The 20,936-nt window shown below is 34.9% G+C and overlaps 1 protein-coding gene across 1 annotated transcript in view; it reads left to right on the forward strand.

Moving 5' to 3' along the window:
• The window catches only part of Cdc6 (Cell division cycle 6), a 68,292-nt gene that overhangs the window by 20,706 nt on the left and 26,650 nt on the right, over positions 1-20,936 (forward strand). Inside the window, exons 7-9 of the mRNA XM_090409790.1 lie at positions 5,650-5,786; positions 5,918-6,024; positions 11,431-11,498. Of these exons, the coding sequence (XP_090265916.1) occupies positions 5,650-5,786; positions 5,918-6,024; positions 11,431-11,498 (312 nt within the window). The remainder of the gene's footprint in view (positions 1-5,649; positions 5,787-5,917; positions 6,025-11,430; positions 11,499-20,936) is intronic.

The following is a 20,936-nucleotide window of genomic DNA, read 5'->3' on the forward strand; positions in this document are numbered from 1 at the left end:
CAAAGTTTTTAGGTATTAAAATGACTTTATTAGATATCTATTTAACATAAAACATCATCATTATGTAGGAAAAAAATCATAGGTTTTATTGAATTTCATGGGACACATATGTCCCATGGTCCTGAAAGGGTTAAGGATAAAATTGTTACAGTAATGTAATTGTTAATTAGATTCTTCAAGTTCAGAGAAATGAAACTGCCCTTATAGAAGCAGAATTCTTATGTCTTGGTCAATATATCCCATCCCCTCCTTTTTTTTTGATAAGATAAGCTTTAAGTATACTAAATTATGGAATTGAACAGGCAACTAAGCACAAGCATGATTAATTGTAGAAATTAAAGCTGGCCATCACTACTTCAAAATGCTAAAGAAAATACTGCTACCATTTTGTTTAACACGTACAGTAAAAATCCATTCTAAGGACAGTTCACCAGAGTTTTAACAATGTCATTATAGCAGGTGCATGTTTTAACATAATAGAAATTACTCCAGAATCAAACTATAACAAACTTCCAGAAATTAGTTGAAGTGTTATGGTGAAGAAATTGTGTTGTACTACTAGTTCTGCATACTATAGATACAAAAAAAAACAAAAAAAAAACATATCACTATTATCATTTTTTATCATCATCATCAAATTCCTAACATGTACCCTCAAGGGGTGTACAGGGTATGATAGTACTACATGAAAAATTTACATCATTACTAACTTCCTATCTACAAGTTTCTTCCAAACCAGTTTGTTACTTGTCAAGACTCCAACAGTATCAGATCTTATATTTCTATCGTCTAAGGCACTTTGTACTGCATCAATCCACCTATATCTTGGTCTTCCTCTGGGTCGTTTCCTGCCAACCTGGCAGAGAACACTTGTTTTGCTAATCTTTTCTCCCATTCTATTTAAGTGACCATACCACCTGAGATTCGCTCTGCTAATGCATTCCTGGATGCTGACAATGTCAAGTTCTTTCCTAATATTCTCGTTTTTAATATGATATTGCCATTGATGCCATCTGTTCACGCCTCTAATCCTTCTCAGGACTCTCATATCTGCGGTCTCTAGTCTTTGGTCAAGTGTTTTACTTCTGACCCAGCTCTCAGATCCATAAGTTAAAACTGGTTTGAACACTGTCTTGTATACAGCTAATTTGGTGTTCCGACTAATTTCTGTCTTATTCCATATGAATTTATTCAATTGACTTCCCACCATACCAGCTTTGTTGATTCTGTTGTCTATTTCTATATTCAATTTACCATCTTCACTAAAAATTGTGCCTAAGTAGCTGTAATGTTTTACTTGTTCCACAGGTTCTCCATTCACAACACAGTTGACATTTTCAACGATTCTGCCTATTTTCATTGTCTTTGTCTTTTTATTGCTGACCTTCATACCATATCTATTACAACAGTTATTCAATTTAGTCAGAGAATCTTGCAGACTTGTAGCGGATTTATTTAGAAGTATAACATCATCTGCATAAAGCAAAGAGCTGACATTAACATCTCCAATTTTGATATCATGTTTAATACCACTTTCCTTCATAATGTGATCCATATAGATAATGAATAACAGAGGGGACAATGTACATCCTTGTCTGACACCGATTTAACATTAAACCACCTTCCTGTACTTCCTTCAATTCTAACTGCTGACTTACAACTCAAATAAAGACTAAGTATTGCTTGATATAATGCCCCATTGACACCATATAACTTTAACGTACTGAACAGCTTCTCTCTTGGCACTTTGTCATATGCCTTTTCCAGATCGACAAAACTTAAATACAGATCTTTGTTATATTCCCATGCTTTCTCAACTATTTGTCGTAAAGTGAAGATCTGATCCTGACAGCCTCTGTTTGGCCTGAATCCAGCTTGTTCTTCACCAAGCTTTTCTTCCACAATTCTTCTCAAATATACTTGCATAGATCTTGCCAGGAACACTCAGTAGGGAAATACCTCTGTAATTCTCACATTCAGTTTTTTTCCCTTTTTATATATGGGTACTATTAGAGCTCTACTCCAATCAGCGGGAATTCATTCCTCTGTCCAGGCTTTCTGAACTATGCAGTGTAGCCACTATACTACCATACTTCAGCATTTCTGGTTGAATGTCATCTACTTCTGCTGCCTTTCCACATTTCATGCCTTTGATGGCTTTTTCTACTTCAAGTATGGATATGTATTCCTGACTGTATGCCTGTTGATTATTTTTTACCACTGTGCTATCACTGCTTGTTTCATTTTGCAATTTTTCGAAGTAATTACTCCATACTTCAAGGATATCTTTTTCTCCCATTTTCATGTCACCTTTATCATCTCTAACTCCTTTTACAGCACTCTTTCCTCCATTTCTGAGCTTCTTTAACAACCTCCAGAATATCTTACCACCTTCTTGATATTTATTTTCTATGTTCTTGCCATAGTCATCCCATGACTTTCGTTTTGCTTGTTTTACAGTGTTTAGCATTCTTGCATTTGTCTCTGTATTCTCTAAGAGCAAAAGCTGACTTTGCTAGGAACTATGATATGCTTTCTTATTTTCCTTCACTGTCTCTTTAACTTGGTCCACCATGGAGTTCTGATTTTTCTATCCTTGCAGACAACCTCACTACATGCCTCTCTGGCTGAATCAAGGTTTGCCACTGAATCTCCAAGGTTTGGTTCCTGTTCTCAAACTCTTTCAATTTTTCTTCAATAATCTTTGTGTATTTTAGTCTGCAGTTCATATCTGAGAGCTGCTCAACTTTTATTCGCTTTAAAACTTTCTTACATATTATTCTTTTCAATATGAAAATCAATTTTATCCTGCTCAAGACTAAATAGTGATCACTTCCAATTTCAATTCCTCTGTATACTCTGGTGTCCTGCACCAGGGAGAAAATATCACTATCAACAATATCATAGTCAATGAGACTTTTCTTATTCCTTGCTTCTTCTCTTCATGTGAATATTTCCCTGGCAAAAACAACGGGGGTCTTGTTTAATCGGGCGACGCCCCAGCTGGCATGAAATTTTGTCATGTTGTACCATCATTTTTTATTTTGGTTTAACCAATAAGAATACAATTTGGTCAGCTAAATCCCAAATTGCTAGCCCATCCTTGTTCGTTCAGTATCCAAGTAGATACCCAACAGGGTGCACCATGAGAAGGTGAGGATTGGACATTAGGTCAGAAGCCCTGGTCGGTTCTCTGCATTCCTTTAAAGGCTATGTGGAGGAAGTCTCCTCTCAGTTATACAGCTTTGACCCTTAAGCACTTTTTTTATATGTATATAAAATTGTGGATTTTTTTTTTTTTTTTGACATAAAAAACCCATGTACAGTTAATTTGCAAACCTATTGTGCATTTTGTACTGTGTATGGGCTGAGGATTTTTTAAGATATATTTTATATAGTCGAACCTCTGTTCTATAGACCAGAGCTTTTACAAGCTGCTTCAGGCTTCCAATAATGCAGGGCAGGTGATGAAATTCATCTCCCACCTAAAGACAGTTGCAAACGTCCATGCCCACAGCTGGATTCGAACCCATAGCCTGTTGGTTGGAGAGTGGGTATGCTAACCACTTGGCCAACCAGGGCAGCATATATTGTCATTTTATATAAATGACAATATTATCCACAATTTGCGCAAAATTATTGAAATTGCTTAGCATAGCAAAAAAAAGATACATGATTTCCACATTTAAGAATAAAAGTGATTTGGAAATGAACAGGAAAATTTATGATATTGTACACATACCACAATTAAGTGTATAGTTGTTTGTAACGAACTGATATTAGTCACTGTTTCTCCTGTTGATTATAGAAAATATTTGTAAAACTAGTTGTGGTGTTTCATTATCCAGTACTCCCAGCAGCCTGGATATTGCATGACAGCATATTTTTTGCTGTTAGTTTTGACTCAGTCTTCTTTAGCTTGCATCAGTGTTGTAATTCTTTGAGTAAGGTTATGTTGTGTCTTACAAGTTCAATTTTTTTTACCAGCATGATAGGTTTGAAAAAAAAGTTTCTGCACTTTATTACAAATGTGGTAAAACAATTTATGAAATACACCACAAAGCAGGCATCTCATTGGAGAGAAGAATTTGCAGAATATAAACTTTCAAATACCTTTTAAACAATAATAGAAAAACACTGATTTTCATTAACGATCCCAAATACACAAGTCATCCATTCATTACCTGGCCAATTCAGGTGAAAATGCTGCATAGCACTAGCAACCCAGTTCACCAAATGCATCTCTTGAAACAGTTTGTAATGAGGGAAGGAGTGAACATGAATTTTGGTAGAATTTGTGTTGTGTCTTGAGGTTTGGCTAGAAAATGGTAATGATAATGAATCATATAGTGACCTTGTGATTTTTTTGAAAACATGCTATTTGTAATAAGTTTTTTTACAGAGTCTGAAAAGCAACTTCTAGAACAAATAGTTAAACAGCATTTGGAGAGCAAGTGATGTGGGTAGAATATAAACTTTTTAGTGGTTTGCAAATTAAATGTTTATTGCAAAATGATATCAATTGTAAGACTATTAGACTTTTTTTATAATCTTTGTCAAGTAGCTTTATTTTATCCTCCTACATGTTTCGCCAATCTTTTTCTATTGGCATCCTCAGGGAATACAAACTAGTAAGCTAAAATGAAGGTTACAGACTAGGTTATAACTGATGGTTTCCAAATTTCTGGTAAAATTAGACCTTGATTCTTGTTTAGGTTTTCAGTTTTACGGGCGACTGTAGCTGCTTCTTTAAAGGTTCTTGAATGGTAGTTATCTTCTATGTATGGCATAAGGCTCTTATCCCACTCAATGTGATGGTTAGTAGAGGCAAAGTGGCATGAAAGGCCTGAAATGTCTTGTCTGTTATTTCTGACATATCCTATGTGTTCTTTCTTTCTCGTTTCAAAGCTTCTAGAGGTCTGACCTACATAACTAATACCACATGAGCAAGGTATATTATATACTCCAGAGTACTTGTAGAATGGGTGAGGATCTTTCGGTGATCTTAAAAATTTCTGAATAGTGTTGATTGGTTTGAATGCCACTCTGATCATATGTGGTTTTAAAAGGTTAGCTAATTTTTTGGAAAGGTTGCTGACAAAAGGAATCGTAATTGTACTGATGTATTGGACGTCATCATGTTGTCGATGTGGTATATCAGTAAAGAGAATCTTGTTATAGAGTCTTTTTGGGTAACAATTTAAAGAAAGTTCTGGATATTGTGGTTAATTCCGTTAGTAGGTCATCCTTGTCTGTCGTATACTGTATAGCTCTTTTCTTGAGACTATGGATAATGCTAAGTTTCTGAGCTATGTGATGAGCTGAGTTGAAATGGAGGTAACGTCCAGTATTTGTAGGTTTTCTGTATACAGATAGGTTGATACTATTATTGGATTGTTTCTTTATTAAAATGTCAAGGAATGGCAGTTTTTTATCTTTTTTCATTTCTAATGTGAATTTGATGGTATTGTGGAAACTATTGATTTGGTTGAGGTAATAGTCTTATGAATAATTGTCAAGAAAAAAATTCAACATAATGATATCAATTGTTTTTCAATCAGTCAGATTGACATTTGTCATTTTAGTTATCAAAATGTATTTTGAATTGTATGATATAAATAAATGTTAAATGTTTTTCACAATTTACAGGTATTGCTAATGCTTTGGACCTCACTGATAGAGTTCTTCCTAGATTACAAGCTTGCGGTTGTAAACCACAACTGCTTCATTTTCAGCCATACACAAAAGACCAAATTGTTTCCATCTTAGAACATCGGCTTATGGAGGTTAGTTTAGCATATAAGCTTGATGCATCTGATTTGATATGGACTGTAATTTGATAAACACAATTTTAGTTTTCACATTTCCCCAACATTGTGGCAGTTATGTGTGATAAGCAACTTTTTCTCATATACAGGTAAAGAGTAATGGAATTCCAGTTATTAAACCATTGGCAGTGCAGCTGTGTTCTCGTAAAATTGCAGCATGTACAGGTGATATCCGAAAAGCTCTGGAAGTTTGCAGGTGATTACTTATTTTTTTCAGTAGATTTTAATGAAAAAGAAGATCTGAAGTATGTATTTAATTGTCTAAGTGGGGATTATTAGAAATTGGTACTATCAATGTAAGAAGCACCAATGGACAAGAAATGGAACTAACAGAAGAATTGAATAAGTACCAGATCGACATAATAGGGTTGACTGAAACAAAGAAGACAAAAGCCAGTGAGATCTTTCTAAGCAACAAATATAAAATGTTATATTCCAGCAATAACAATCAGGGAAAAGAGGGAGTAGCTATAGTATTCAACACTAAATATGAGGATAATCTTCGTGAATGGCAGGCAATATCAAGTAGAGCAATGTGGGAAAATATCAGAATGGGGAAGTGGACAGAGAGAACTTATTTGTGCTTATTGGTCCAACAAAGATTTTACCAAGAAAGAAATGGAGGAATTTTTTGAGGCATTAGAGAAGACAGCTGGCGAAATGAAAAAGGAAAAGTTGTTTCTGGTTGGAAATGTAAACATCAGAGTAGGATATGATTGGAGAAAAGCGCAAAGCTAATAATAATGGGAAATGCAGGATTTCTCTTCAGGACATGGATTAATCATGTTTCAAGATAAAAATGTGCACAAATTCACATGAAGAGAAGGTGCAAGAAATAAGAAAAGTCTTGTTGACTATGTTTATAGTTGATAGCAATGTTTTCACACTGGTTCAGGACACAAGGATAAAATTGAAAAGAAGTTTGAAAGAAAGTTACAAAACGAATCAAAGTTGAATAGCTTTCAGAGGTGAATTGTAGACTCAAATACACAAACATCATTGTAGAAAAAATGAAAGTTTAAAAACAAGAACCAAGCCTTGGAGATTCTGAAGAAAACAATGACTGATTCATTCAGAGAAGCATGTGGTGAGTTTGTCTAAGGATAGAAAAATCAGAGTTCTATGGTGAACACAGGAAAATAAAGAAGCAGTCAGGGAAAAGAAAAAAGCATATTGAAATTTCCTGGCAAGTAAGTTAGCTTATGCTCTTAGAGAATACAGAAAAAAATGTAAGAAAGTGAAGCACTGTTAAATTAGCTAAACAAAAGTCATAGGAAGACTTTGTAAGAACATGGAAAATAAGTATAAGGAAGGTGGCAAAATATTGTGAAAGCTATTGAAAGAGCTTAGAAATGGATTAAAAAGTACTGTAAATGAATAAAGGTCACATGAAAACTGAAGATAAAGATATTGTAGATGCCTGGAATAGTTACTTTGAAAGACTGTTAAATGAAGCAAGCAGTGTCAGCAATGTGGTAGAATACTCCCAACAGGAATGCAGTCAGGAATATGTATTCATACTTGAAGTAGAAAAAGTCATCAAAAACCTAAAATGTGGAAATGAAGCTGGAGTATTGAAATTAAATTTGAGTAGGAATGTTCAAATATGGAGGCATAAAAGTTTTACAGTAGCTGCATTGCATAATTTAGAGGATAAAATTCCAGATGATTTGGAGCAGAGCTCTCATAGTACCCATTTATAAAAAAGGGAAATAAAATTGAATGTGAGAGTTACAGAGGAATTTTCTTACTGAGTGTTCTTGGTAAGATTTATGCAAGTATCATTGAAAACGGCTAAGAGCAATTGTTGAAAGCAAGCTTAGCGAAGAACAAGCCGGATTCAGGCCAAATAGAGGTTGTCAGGATCAGATTTTCACTTTTTCACAAGAGAAATCTTGGGAATATAACAAAGATTTGTATTTAAATTTTGTTGATCTGGAAAAGGCATATGACAAGGAGCCAAGAGGAAAGCTCTTCAAAATGCTACAGTTATGGTGTAAATGGAACATTATATCAAACAATACATAGTCTCTATTTAAGCTGTAAGTTAGCAGTTAGAATTGAAGGAGGTACAAGAAGATAGTTTGAAGTAAAATCAGGTGTGTGACAAGGATGCACATTATCTTCACTGTTATTCATCATCTATATGGATCACATTATGAGGGAAAGTGGTATTAAATCTGATATCAAAATTGGTTTATTAATCGTAGCAGTTTACTTTACTTGACAGATGATGATATACTTCTGAATAAATCAGCAAGTCTGCAGTATTCCCCGAGTAAATTGAATAACTTGTAATAAATTTGGAGGGATTAATATGCATCCATTAGTTGAAGGATTATTATCAACTGTATCCTGAATGGTTAAAGCATTTCAGCTATTTAGACACAATTTTTGGTTAAGATGGCAAATTAAATATGGAAATAGACAACAGAATTACTAAAGTTGCTATGGTAGGAAGTCAGCTGAATAAATTTATATTTAATAAGAAAGGAATTAGTCAAAACTCTAAATTAATTGTATATACAAGACTGTGCTTGAACCAGTTTTAACCTGTGGATCTGAGCTGAGTTAGAAATAAACTTGATCAGAGAGTTCTGATATGAGATTTCTGAGAAAGATTAGTGGTGTGAACAGATCATCAATGGTAGTATCACATTAAACATGAGTATATTAGGAAATAAGTTACCATTCTTAGTATTCAGGAATGTGTTAGCAGAGCTAATCTCTGGTGGTAAAATCACTTAAACAAAATGAGAGAGGAAAGATTGGCAAACAAGTGTTCTTTGCCAGGTTTGCAAGAAAAAGACCCAGAGGAAAAACAAGATGTAAATGGGCAGAAATATAGAAATATATGATATGATGATGTTGAAGTGGGAGTCTTGACAGATAAGAGATTAATTTGAAGGAAAATTGTTGATCACTAACTTTTTCATGTAATGCTATCATAATTATCCTGTACATCCCTTCCCCCTGATTATACATATCAGGAATTCGATGATGATGAAATGGCAGTTAATGCTACATCTCTTTCTTATTCATACAGTATGTTGTCTTATTTAATTAAATTTTCTTTTATTTGTATAATATAACAGTTTTTCAGTAATGCTATAATATTTAATACATTGTAGTAAGGTTTATCCTAAAGCGTAATTAGGACTTTAGGTCCTTGTGTTATCCATTACATTTTTTAAATTAGTCCCACTGTTATACCTAATTGTTGTTCGTACTGTGACAAACTGTTTTTGTGCTCTGAAGATGCTGGATATAATACCAGTGAAATATCAGCAAATAAGTTAATAAATATTTTCTTATCATTCTGTGTTGCCATCGATATCATGAAAATAAATAACGTGCAGTAAACACATTTCCTGTACACTGGTGTTTAGCTAATGCATGTAAATAAAGATTATTAATAATTTTTTTTATGTCAGATCAATCCCAGAACCTACATTGGTGCCTTCTGTGGGACTATTTTTAAGATAGTTGTTAAATTCTTACATTCTTTTGATACTGGTCATCTTAGATAAATGTATTTACATATCCATTATATTATCATGGGGTGCTTAAGGATCAAAGCTGTATAACTGAGAGGAGACCTCCACATAGCCTTTAAAGGAATGCGGAGAACTGACCAGGGCTTCTGACCTAATGTCCAATCCTCACCTTCTCTTGGTACACCCTGTTGGGCATCTACTTTGATACTGAACGAACGAGGATGGGCTGGCAATTTGGGATTTAGCCGACCAAATTGTATTCTTATTGGTTAAACCAAAATAAAAAATGATGGTACAACATGACAAAATTTCATGCCGGCTGGGGCGTTATACTTCTAAATAAATCCGCTACAAGTCTGCAAGATTCTCTGACTAAATTGAATAGCTGTTGTAATAGATATGGTATGAAGGTCAGCACTAAAAAGACAAGGACAATGAAAATAGGCAGAATCATTGAAAATGTCAACTGTGTTGTGAAGGGAAGTCAATTGAATAAATTCATATGGAATAAGAGAGAAATTAGTTGGAACATTAAATTAGCTGTATACAAGACAGTGTTCAAACCAGTTTTAACTTATGGATCTGAGAGCTGGGTCAGAAGTAAAACACTTGACCAAAGACTAGAGACCGCCGATATGAGAGTCCTGAGAAAGATTAGAGGCGTGAACAGATTGCATCAATGGCAATATCACATTAAAAATGAGGATATTAGAAAAGAACTTGACATTGTCAGCATCCAGGAATGTGTTAGCAGAGCTAATCTCAGGTGGTATGGTCACTTAAATAGAATGGGAGAGGAAAGATTAGCAAAACAAGTGTTCTCTGCCAGGTTGGCAGCAAAATGACCCAGAGGAAGACCAAGATATAGGTGGATTGATACGGTACAAAGTGCCTTAGATGATAGAAATATAAGATCTGATAATGTTGGAGTCTTGACAAGTAACAGACTGATTTGGAGGAAAATTGTAGATAGGAAGTTAGTAATGATGTAATTTTTTCATGTAGTACTGTCATATCCTGTACACCCCTTGAGGGTACATGGCAGGAATTTGATGGTGATGATTATATTATCATCACTTCCCATGGTCAGCAAACTCATTGTAGGAGGTTCTTAGTTTAATGGAATCCTATGAACTACTTAGAGGTTTCCATAAATAGTTTTAACAGTTGTGGCAAAATCATCCTCATCAGTAACTTACCCTCTCTCTCATCAAACATCTCATAATTAAATATGGGGAAAAAAATGCTGAGACAGGATTCATATAACCTGACCATCTCTAGTGGAAAGAGTTGTTCCTGTTGTATTCATCATGGTATGTTTGTGAACAAGCTAACCACATTCAAACTCACTAGTAAATCTTTTTTCTGGAACCATGTTTTTTCAGTGAAATCTCATATTTTTTGTGTAAATAATTTTTCCTTGTAGAAAGCTACTAGCTGTATAATATTTACAATATTTTGACATTGTATGTTAGTGAATCCCTGTCACAGACATTTTAATTCTAAGATATTTCAGGTTATTCAAAAGCTCTGTATATCTGATTATGGTGATTTCTTTTTGTCCCATTAGAAAAAGATCTTTGATCAAATTATTTTGTTGTGGGATTCTTCTCAAAAATCTCATTTACTCTTGTATAGACAAAAGGTTATTCTGGTTAAATATATATATATATATATATATATATTGTGATTTAATTAGTGGAAATTCATTTATAGAAGAAAGTTGTCTTTCTAAGTCCATTTTTTAAATGCAAAACTTAGCCTCATAGGAACATGATTAATCGTCTGGTAGTGCTGTTAATCCTATGTACATAGTCTGCTGTGTCATCCAGCTGTGCATATATGCCCTGTCCATTTTGTTGTAGGATGAAATACCTGAATATTTTAGTACTGCAGTTTTATAAAAGATTCAAACAATTTTTATGCTCTGTTTTCTTATACAGTCAACTTTCACTATAACAAATGCCATTATAACAAACTGCTGAAAAGTCCTATCAAATTTCAGAAACTTTACAACCATGAGCTAATTTTGATTAAAATTGGTGGTTATTGCTTTTGTAATTATAATTATAAGTAACTATAATTAAAATTTATAATTATTATAGGAGAGCAGTGGAATTGGTTGAAACAGAAGTGAAGCATCAGTCAGTTTTGAGGTGTGTGCCTGATGATGGTAAGTATAGGTTTCAGTATTCTTCTGGAGATTGAATTAGAATAAAATATTAAAAAAAACACACAAGTTTATTAATTATGCTTTTCAATCTTAAATCTGGTAATTGTCAAGAGATGGGAGACTAGGGTTGACTAAGAATCATCCAATTAAAAAATCATGAGACAGCAGTTAAAAACTTTTCTAGTTTGCCGAACAGAAAATGAGAGATAATGATCCTAAAGATTTAGATAGGAGGATTGTATGTAATGTGTTCACTGTCTGTAGGGATGTTTTAAGGGCAGAATTCAGTGTAGTATTAGAAACTATTCATGAGTCCATAGATAGCTGATGTGCAATTCACATGACCTTTTCTAGCAGTGACATGTTCTTTTTCTTCTTCTGGAGATTCTGTAGGTCATTAGGTATCGATGATGTTCGTTTGTTGGAAAAAAATCTGGGTTCAAATCCCATCTAAGAAGAACTTTTCTCAATTGAAGATGAGTTATCTGATCTCATATACAGGCAGCAGAAATTTAGAAATTAAAAAACCTTAGCTGCTTTGTCTGGAATTTCAAATAATGTCTCTTGTAAAAGTCTTATTTTATCTACTTTTATTTTAAAAGTAGGTAAACAAACGTAATGGGAGGACTTCAGTAAGAATATAGAAGATAAATATCAGGAAGTGGCAAAGTGTTCTAGAGGCTATTGAAAAAGCTTGGAAATTGAGGAAAGAGTACCGTTAAAGGAATAAAAAATGATATGAAAACTGAAGATAAAGATGTCCTAGATGTCTGGAGTAATTACTTTGAAAAACTGTTAAACAAGCGGTGATGGTACAGTAGCAGAAAAGTTTCAAGAGGAATGTGCAATTAGGATTTACATATTAATACTTGAAGTGAAAAAAGCCATGAAAAACCTGAATAATGAAAAGGCAGCTGACTAGATGATATCCTCTTGTCCTTGCTCTTTATAGTGCTTTTATCCTGCATAGGTGCAGTGTCTGCTATGATTATGCAACCAATTTGCCTGTTTTGGGGAACAAAAAATCTGAGTTTCTGGGTGAAACTCCCCCTTTACCTCCATATGAGACTTGCTAACTCACCTTTAGTCAAAAGAGACCACACAAAGGTTCTTCGCATCTTGGACGGGAATTGAACATTGAACCAAATCTTTCCAACCAAAGGGCTTTGTGTATACTAAGTGAGGTATGGAGGCTCTTGGAGACTAGATGATATTCAAGAAGAAATGCTCAAATGGAGGTATAAAAGTTTTGCAGGGGCCCTCTCAACCTTCTGACCAGGTCCTCTGAATTATTTCATAATTCAGAGAGCCTGGCTAGAAGATTGAATTGCAGATGATAATACTAGAACTCTCATAATTCCCATATATAAAAAAGGGAATAAAGCTGAATATGAGAATTGCAGAGGAATTTCTATACTATTCCAGGTAAGATATATGCAAGCATTCTCGAAAAGAGGCTGGGAAAATTTGGAAGAGAAACCTGAAGCAAGCTGGGTTCAGGCTAACGAAAGTTGCCAAGGTTAGATTTTATGAGAAGAACCTTTAAACCTTGTCAACTGTTTGTCAAGAAATCATTGTAGATCTTGAAAAGGCATACAACAAGGTGCCTAAAGAAATGCTTTTCAAAACACTACAATTATATGGGGTAAATGAAACATTATACAGAGCAATTCATAATATATATTTAAGATGTAAGTCAGCAGTTTGAATTGAAGGAAATACAGGAAGATGGTTTGATGTAAAATCAGGTATAATAACACAAGGATGCACATTATCTCCACTCTTATTCCTCTATATGGATGATATTAGAATCAGAAATATAAAACTTAGCTCTTTGCTTAATTTGCTCTTTGCTTAGCTCTTTGCTAAAATAAAAAATGATGGTACAACATGACAAAATTTCATGCCGGCTGGGGCGTCGCCCGGTTAAACAAGGCCCCCGTTGTTTTCGCCAGGGAACCAGGGCGAACAGCGAAAAGTCAGCTACTGGAACAAATCTGAAAACAAAGCCCAACTCAACATCACCAGAGTTAAAGATCGGTACTATCAACGTAAGAAGCCTGAATGGCAAAGAAATGGAGCTAGCTGAGGAATTAGATAAGTACCAGATCGACATAATAGGGGTGACTGAAACAAAAAAGACCAAAACTGGTGAGATCTTTCTGAGCAATAAATACAAAATGTTATATTCAGGCAATAACAATCAAGGAAAAGAAGGAGTAGCCATAGTATTCAACACAAAATACGAGGCTAATCTTCTTGAATGGCAGTCAGTCTCAAGTAGAGTAATGTGGGCAAATATGAGAATGGGGAACTGGACAATGAGACTTATTTGTGCCTATGGTCCCACAGAAGGCTCTACTAAGGTAGAAGTGGAGGAATTTTTTGAGGCTTTAGAAAAAGCAACTGACACAATGAAAAAGGAAAAGTTGGTCCTTGTTGGGGATCTAAATAGTAGAGTAGGAAATGATTGTGAGACATACAAAAATATTTTGGGAAAATTTGGAGAAAAGAGCAAAGCTAATAATAATGGCAAATATCTGTTGGATTTCTGCTCAGGACATGGACTGGTTATTACTAACACCATGTTCCAACATAAAAATGTGCACAAATTCACATGGAGAGAAGAGGCTAGGAATAAGAAAAGTCTCATTGACTATGTTATTGTTGATAGTGATGTTTTCTCCCTGGTGCAGGACACCAGAGTGTACAGAGGATTTGAAATTGGAAGTGATCACTATTTAGTCTTGAGCAGGATAAAATTGAATTTCATATTGAAAAGAATAACATGTAAAAAAGTTTTAAAGCGAATAAAAGTTGAGCAGCTCTCAGATGTAAACTGTAGACTAAAATACAGAAATATTATTGAAAAGAAAATGAAAGAGTTTGAGAACAGGAATCAAACCTTGGAGATTCAGTGGCAAACTCTGAAGGAAACATTGATTGATTCTGCCAGAGAGGCATGTGGTGAGGTTGTGTGCAAAGATAAAAAAATCAGAACTCCCTGGTGGACACAGGAAGTTAAAGAGGCAGTGAAGGAAAAGAAGAAAGCATATCAAAAGTTCCTGGCAAATAAGTCAGCTTTTACTCTTACAGAATACAGAGACAAATGTAAGAAAGCTAAACAGTGTGTAAAACTAGCTAAACAAAAGTCATGGGAGGACTTTGGCAAGAATATAGAAAATAAATATCAAGAAGGTGGCAAAATATTCTGGAGGTTGTTGAAGAAGCTTAGGAATGGAGGAAAGAGTGCTGTAAAAGGAATTAGAGATGATAAAGGTGAAATGAAAACAGGAGAAAAAGATATCCTTGAAGTATGGAGTAATTACTTTGAAAAACTGCTAAATGAAACAAGCAGTGATGACAGCACAGTGATAAAAAACACTGACCAGGCATGCAGTCAGGAATACATATCCATACTTGAAGTAGAAAAAGCCATCAAAGGCTTGAAATGTGGAAAGGCAGCAGGAGTAGATGATATTCGACCAGAAATGCTGAAGTATGGTGGTATAAGAGTCTTACAGTGGCTGCACTGCATAGTTCAGAAAGCCTGGACAGAGGGACGAATTCCTGATGATTGGAGTAGAGCTCTCATAGTACCCATATATAAAAAGGGAAATAAAACTGAATGTGAGAATTACAGAGGTATTTCCCTACTGAGTGTTCCTGGCAAGATCTATGCAAGTATACTTGAGAAACGGTTGAGAAGAATTGTGGAAGAAAAGCTTGGTGAAGAACAAGCTGGATTCAGGCCAAATAGAGGCTGTCAGGATCAGATCTTCACTTTACGACAAATAGTCGAGAAAGCATGGGAATATAACAAAGATCTGTATTTAAGTTTTGTTGATTTGGAAAAGGCATATGACAAGGTGCCAAGAGAGAAGCTATTCAATACGCTGCAGTTATATGGTGTCAATGGGGCATTATATCAAGCAATACTTAGTCTGTATTTGAGTTGTGAGTCAGCAGTTAGAATTGAAGGAAGTACAGGAAGATGGTTTAATGTTAAATCTGGTGTGAGACAAGGATGTACATTATCCCCTCTGTTATTCATTATCTATATGGATCACATTATGAAGGAATGTGGTATTAAACCTGATATCAAAATTGGAGATGTTAATGTCAGCTCTTTGCTTTATGCGGATGATGTTATACTTCTAAATAAATCCGCTACAAGTCTGCAAGATTCTCTGACTAAATTGAATAGCTGTTGTAATAGATATGGTATGAAGGTCAGCAATAAAAAGACAAAGACAATGAAAATAGGCAGAATCATTGAAAATGTCAACTGTGTTGTGAATGGAGAACCTGTGGAACAAGTAAAACATTTTAGCTACTTAGGCACAATTTTTACTGAAGATGGTAAACTAAATATAGAAATAGACAACAGAATCAGCAAAGCTGGTATCGTGGGAAGTCAATTGAATAAATTCATATGGAATAAGAAAGAAATTAGTCGGAACACTAAATTAGCTGTATACAAAACTGTGTTCAAACCAATTTTAACTTATGGATCTGAGAGCTGGGTCAGAAGTAAAACACTTGACCAAAGACTAGAGACCGCAGATATGAGAGTCCTGAGAAGGATTAGAGGCGTGAACAGATGGCATCAATGGCAATATCATGTTAAAAATGAGGATATTAGGAAAGAACTTGACATTGTCAGCATCCAGGAATGCGTTAGCAGAGCTAATCTCAGATGGTATGGTCACTTAAATAGAATGGGAGAGGAAAGATTAGCAAAACAAGTGTTCTCTGCCAGGTTGGCAGGAAAACGACCCAGAGGAAGACCAAGATATAGGTGGATTGATACGGTACAAAGTGCCTTAGACGATAGAAATATAAGATCTGATAATGTTGGAGTCTTGACAAGTAACAGACTGATTTGGAGGAAAATTGTAGATAGGAAGTTAGTAATGATGTAATTTTTTCATGTAGTACTGTCATATCCTGTACACCCCTTGAGGGTACATGGCAGGAATTTGATGATGATGATGATGATGATGAGCTCTTTGCTTTATGCAGATGATGTTGTACTCCTAAATACATCTTCTGCAAGTCTCCAGGATTCGCTAACTAAATTACATAAGCTGTAACAAATTTGGCATGAAAATCAGCAATAAAAAGACAAACTGTGAAAATAGGCAATAGCATAGAAAACTTCAGTTGCATTTTGAATGAAGATCCTTTAGAACAAGTAAAATATTTCAGCTATTTAGGTACAGCTTTTAGTGAAAAGGGCAAATTAAATTTGGAAATAGAGAAAGAATAAGCAAAGTTGGTATGGTGAGGAGCCAGCTGAATAAATTTATATAAAATAAGAGAGAAATGAATCAAAACACTAAACTAGCAGTATAGTGAACAGTATTCTAGTTTTAAGTTATGGATCTGAGAATTGGGTTAGAAATAAAGCACTTGATCAAAGATTAGAGATCCAAGATCCTGAGAAAAATTAGGAGGAGATGAGGATTGAACATATATTAGCAATGACAGAATCATATTTAAAATGGTGACATTAGAAATGAAGTTGACACTGTTAGTATTTAAGAATGTGTGAGCATAGCTAATCTAAGGTGGTATGGCCACTTAAACAGAATGGGAGAGAAAAGGCGAGCAAAACAGAATTGATGGCAGGAAGGAAACTCAGAGGAAGACCAAGATCTGAATCTCCTACCAACAATTTTTGGAGGAAAATTGTTGGTAGGAGATTCATAGTGATGCAAAAATAATCATGTAGTGCTGTCGTAGTAGCCTGAACACTCCTTGAGGGTACATATCAGGAAATTGATGATGCCTTCTCTTCTCAGTCTCAGTGACACACCATTCAGGTTTCAGTCCTAGAGTTCTGTTGACATTGCTTTTCTGCATTTTGACCAACCTAGTTTTCCAAATGTGTTTGTTACTTTTTTTTTTTTTTTTTTCATATTTGCTTTGAGGTCATCCATGAAGCACTTTTGCTCTCCTCTCATTTCTTGGCCCTCTTCTCGGTTCTGAGATCTGTTTTGAAAGGCAGGTAACACCAATTCAGTAAAGTTTGTAGTGATGATAATTTTCTCAATACTCATACAGTGATTTCCAGTCAAAATACTGATGTTAATGTGACTATTTTTCTGTCTTTCAACTAAATTTTGAGGATTGTTTGGAACCATTTTTGATACTAATTTTTCCAGGTTTTTCAGGTGCCTGTGGTCCATATTTTACACTTCAGTTTTGCTGGAGTGTTGTAAAATCATCAGCAACAGCCAAATAAACTAAGAATTTGGTTGCACTGTGGATCTCCCAGTCAAATGCTCATTTTCTCAGACACCCAAAAACTGTGCCAATGTTTTTAAACTTTTTGCATGAAGTCATCCTGAGTTCGTTTTCTCTAATCATCATAAATACCAGTCATTGATAAGAAATGACTGCTGAAATAGGAAAAATAGAATAGTTCACATTTTCTAGGATCACCCTATCCATCTGAATGACTTATACTGAATCAGTTGGAGCAAGTCGGTAAATCACTTGTGTCTTTTTGATATTCATACTTAGGTTAATTTGTTCATAAGATTCTTTGAAAATGTCTATAACAAATTGAAATTCAGTTTTAGAATGAGAGAAAGTTGCATTGTTTTCAGCATACTCTTGGTTGTCTTTGTTTTGGATCAAATTCTATTAAGGCTAAGTTTCTCTTCCATCCTGTAGATTATTTCAGCATCTGGAGAAAGTTTTGACACTAATTATAGCCTCAGAATGATCTGAGGCTATAATTAGCCTTAGATCATTCTGGATGTTTTTTGTAAGAGGAAACTATCAGCTAGCAAGAATGCAGACAGAAATCTTCTCAGTATATGGTAGAGAGAGAGAGAGAAGCCCTAATAAATGTCATGCCATCTGAACCAACAGCATTGATTAGTTTCTAATGCTTGATAGCATATTCAACTTCAGTTGAAAGACCTGAGGTTATCCCGAATTGATTCTTGGGGGATGTTGAGAAATTCGTCAATAACATTTGTGTTCTGAACTGAGGAGATCTTTAAAATGCTCCCTCCAACAAGCATTGATTAAGATATCATCTTTGAAGAAGATTGATCCATCCATCATTTGCTCTTATGGGATTCAAACCAATAGTAAAAGGTCCGTATTTTTCTTAGATTTCTACAACCACCACTTATTTCAGAGGTGCTGCATCTTTGAACGTCTGCTTTTGATGTTCCTTTTTCTTTAAAGAGCACTTGGATCAAGAGAAATCTTTCTGATTCAAATCAGTTGGAAGCTGAATCCTTTGTCATTTTCATCAAACTAGTCTTGGTGTTTCATAGACTTGTAATAATTTCTTTGCATGTAACAATGATGGTAGATTAAATACTGTCCAGAGCTACAGAATCTCAGGATGCTCAGTGGGTAATTTGCTGCCAAGGCACTGTTGGAACTGGCTGCACTTAACAGGATCTTTCAGATCATTAACATTGTATGTCTATGGTTTGCATCTCAGCTTCTTTTAGTTGTGATCTGGTGGATGGTCATGGCTCTTACAGGAGAATGTAATTTTGATCATAAGCACAGATGACAAATTCAGGTCAATGACCTGAATAAGAGTGCTTCTACATTGCCCTGGATTTTTTCATTTGATAAAAAAGATGTATCATTGAATAAGATTGTTTTCAGCACACTTCAGAGAGTTCCAATTGAGTTTAATTTCCCACTGTTTGTGCCAAGTTTGTCTTGGGATGTTACAGAAGATACTATCCAGTTTGGCATGAAAATATTCGTGGATCCTTAGAATTGGGACATAATTAAGTATAAAATACTTTACTGACATCCTTAGTGCATGCATGAACACAGCATATATATATATATATATGTGTGTGTGTGTGTGTGTGTGTGTGTTAAAGATACCAAGCAATTATATAAATTTTAATCCTTTATCCCAAGTAAGCAAACAAGCAGGTAAGTCAAGTTTGCCCTGAAGTATTTCCAGGTCTTAGGCAACTCCTGGTAAAGGTGGGGTAAACTCTGATCACTTTCCTTAGTATCTCCCATAATACAAAGCACATCTCCTTGCGGACATGTATGATGCTATGCATTAAGGGAAGGGCTACTACCCAGACCGGTTTCGACCTTTATTGGGGGCTCATCAGTGGGAGCCAGATCCTAAGATGCCAAGGTTGAAGTAATGCAGAGTTTATAAATTTTACTTATACATGGTGCTTTGACCTTATTAAATAAAAATCTCAGGATGAGAGATAGATGTAGAAAGTTTTTTACCTTGGGTATACTATACATTAAAGATAAGCTGGCCTTGTTGGCTGAGTGGTTAGCATATCTGCTCTCCAGCCAAAAGGCTGTGGGTTCGAATCCCCCATGGGCATGGATGTTTGTGATTGTCTGTGAAAGCACTAGTGGTGCTAGTCGGCGGTAGATGGCGTTGGTGTTTGATAACGAAGGTTGGTGGAGTAGTGAGACGAGGAGTTGTAGAGTTGATGCCCTCCCTCGATAAGTCTTTGGACTCTCTGGAGGTGTGATATAATAATACTAATAAGCAATTATATAAACTTGGTTTTAATCCTTTATTTATAGTTGCTTGGTATCTTTAATGTATAGTATAACCAAGGTAAAAAACTTTCTACATATATATAATGCAGATGCAACAGATTAGTAATAGTTCAGCAAAGTGAATGACAAACTTAGGGCTTTAATGCCTTAAAAGAATGACTAGATGGTATGATTTATATAATATACATTTAAATTGGAAACTAGTTATTGCAATTAAAAAAAAAAATTATGTCAGACTTACAAAAATGAAGTCTTCTTGAGCATGCTATCTTGGGGGATTATTGAATTCATTGAAATATCAATAAATCAAAATTTAAGCCATAGTCTTGAAGAAGTCTCCAAAAAGCTATAATTATTCCCAATTTAGTGATTTAATATAAAGCAACAGGGATCTTGTTGACTCACATGGATGAGTGGTGGGTTGATTGCTGAATTTGGTTAGGTCATGACATTTGTTGAACAATGTTCATTGTGTCGCTGTTTAGTATATCTTTGTAATTTGTATAGTATTTCACGTTAAGTCACAATATGCATTTTATGTGGTGATGATGAATTATTGATGAAACTAGTCAGTCTGTTAAATACTTAGTGAACCAAAAATTTTTTCATTCCACAGATCAATGTGGTGTTCAAATACAGTAGACTCCTTATAACAAACTGATGAAAATCAGTTTGTTATAAGGAGAGTTGTTAGTTGAGACTTCACAACTAAAGTCGCACAGGCAAGTTTGCTAATCTGAAGGAGATCACTATAGTAAACAATCCACTACAGAAAATCACTTTTGCAGTTCATGTGCATTCACTGTAATTTGTCAAGTGTACTTTTGAGAATATAGTGTATATTAATATTTACCAAGCATCTGTAATGCAAATTATGTGATATTGCTTAAGAAGTCAGTAGCT

Source organism: Typopeltis vanoorti, chromosome 2, assembly GCF_054136105.1.
Source record: "Typopeltis vanoorti isolate ZY-2024b chromosome 2, IOZ_Tvanoo_1.0, whole genome shotgun sequence".
Taxonomy (NCBI): Eukaryota; Metazoa; Arthropoda; class Arachnida; order Uropygi; family Thelyphonidae; genus Typopeltis; species Typopeltis vanoorti.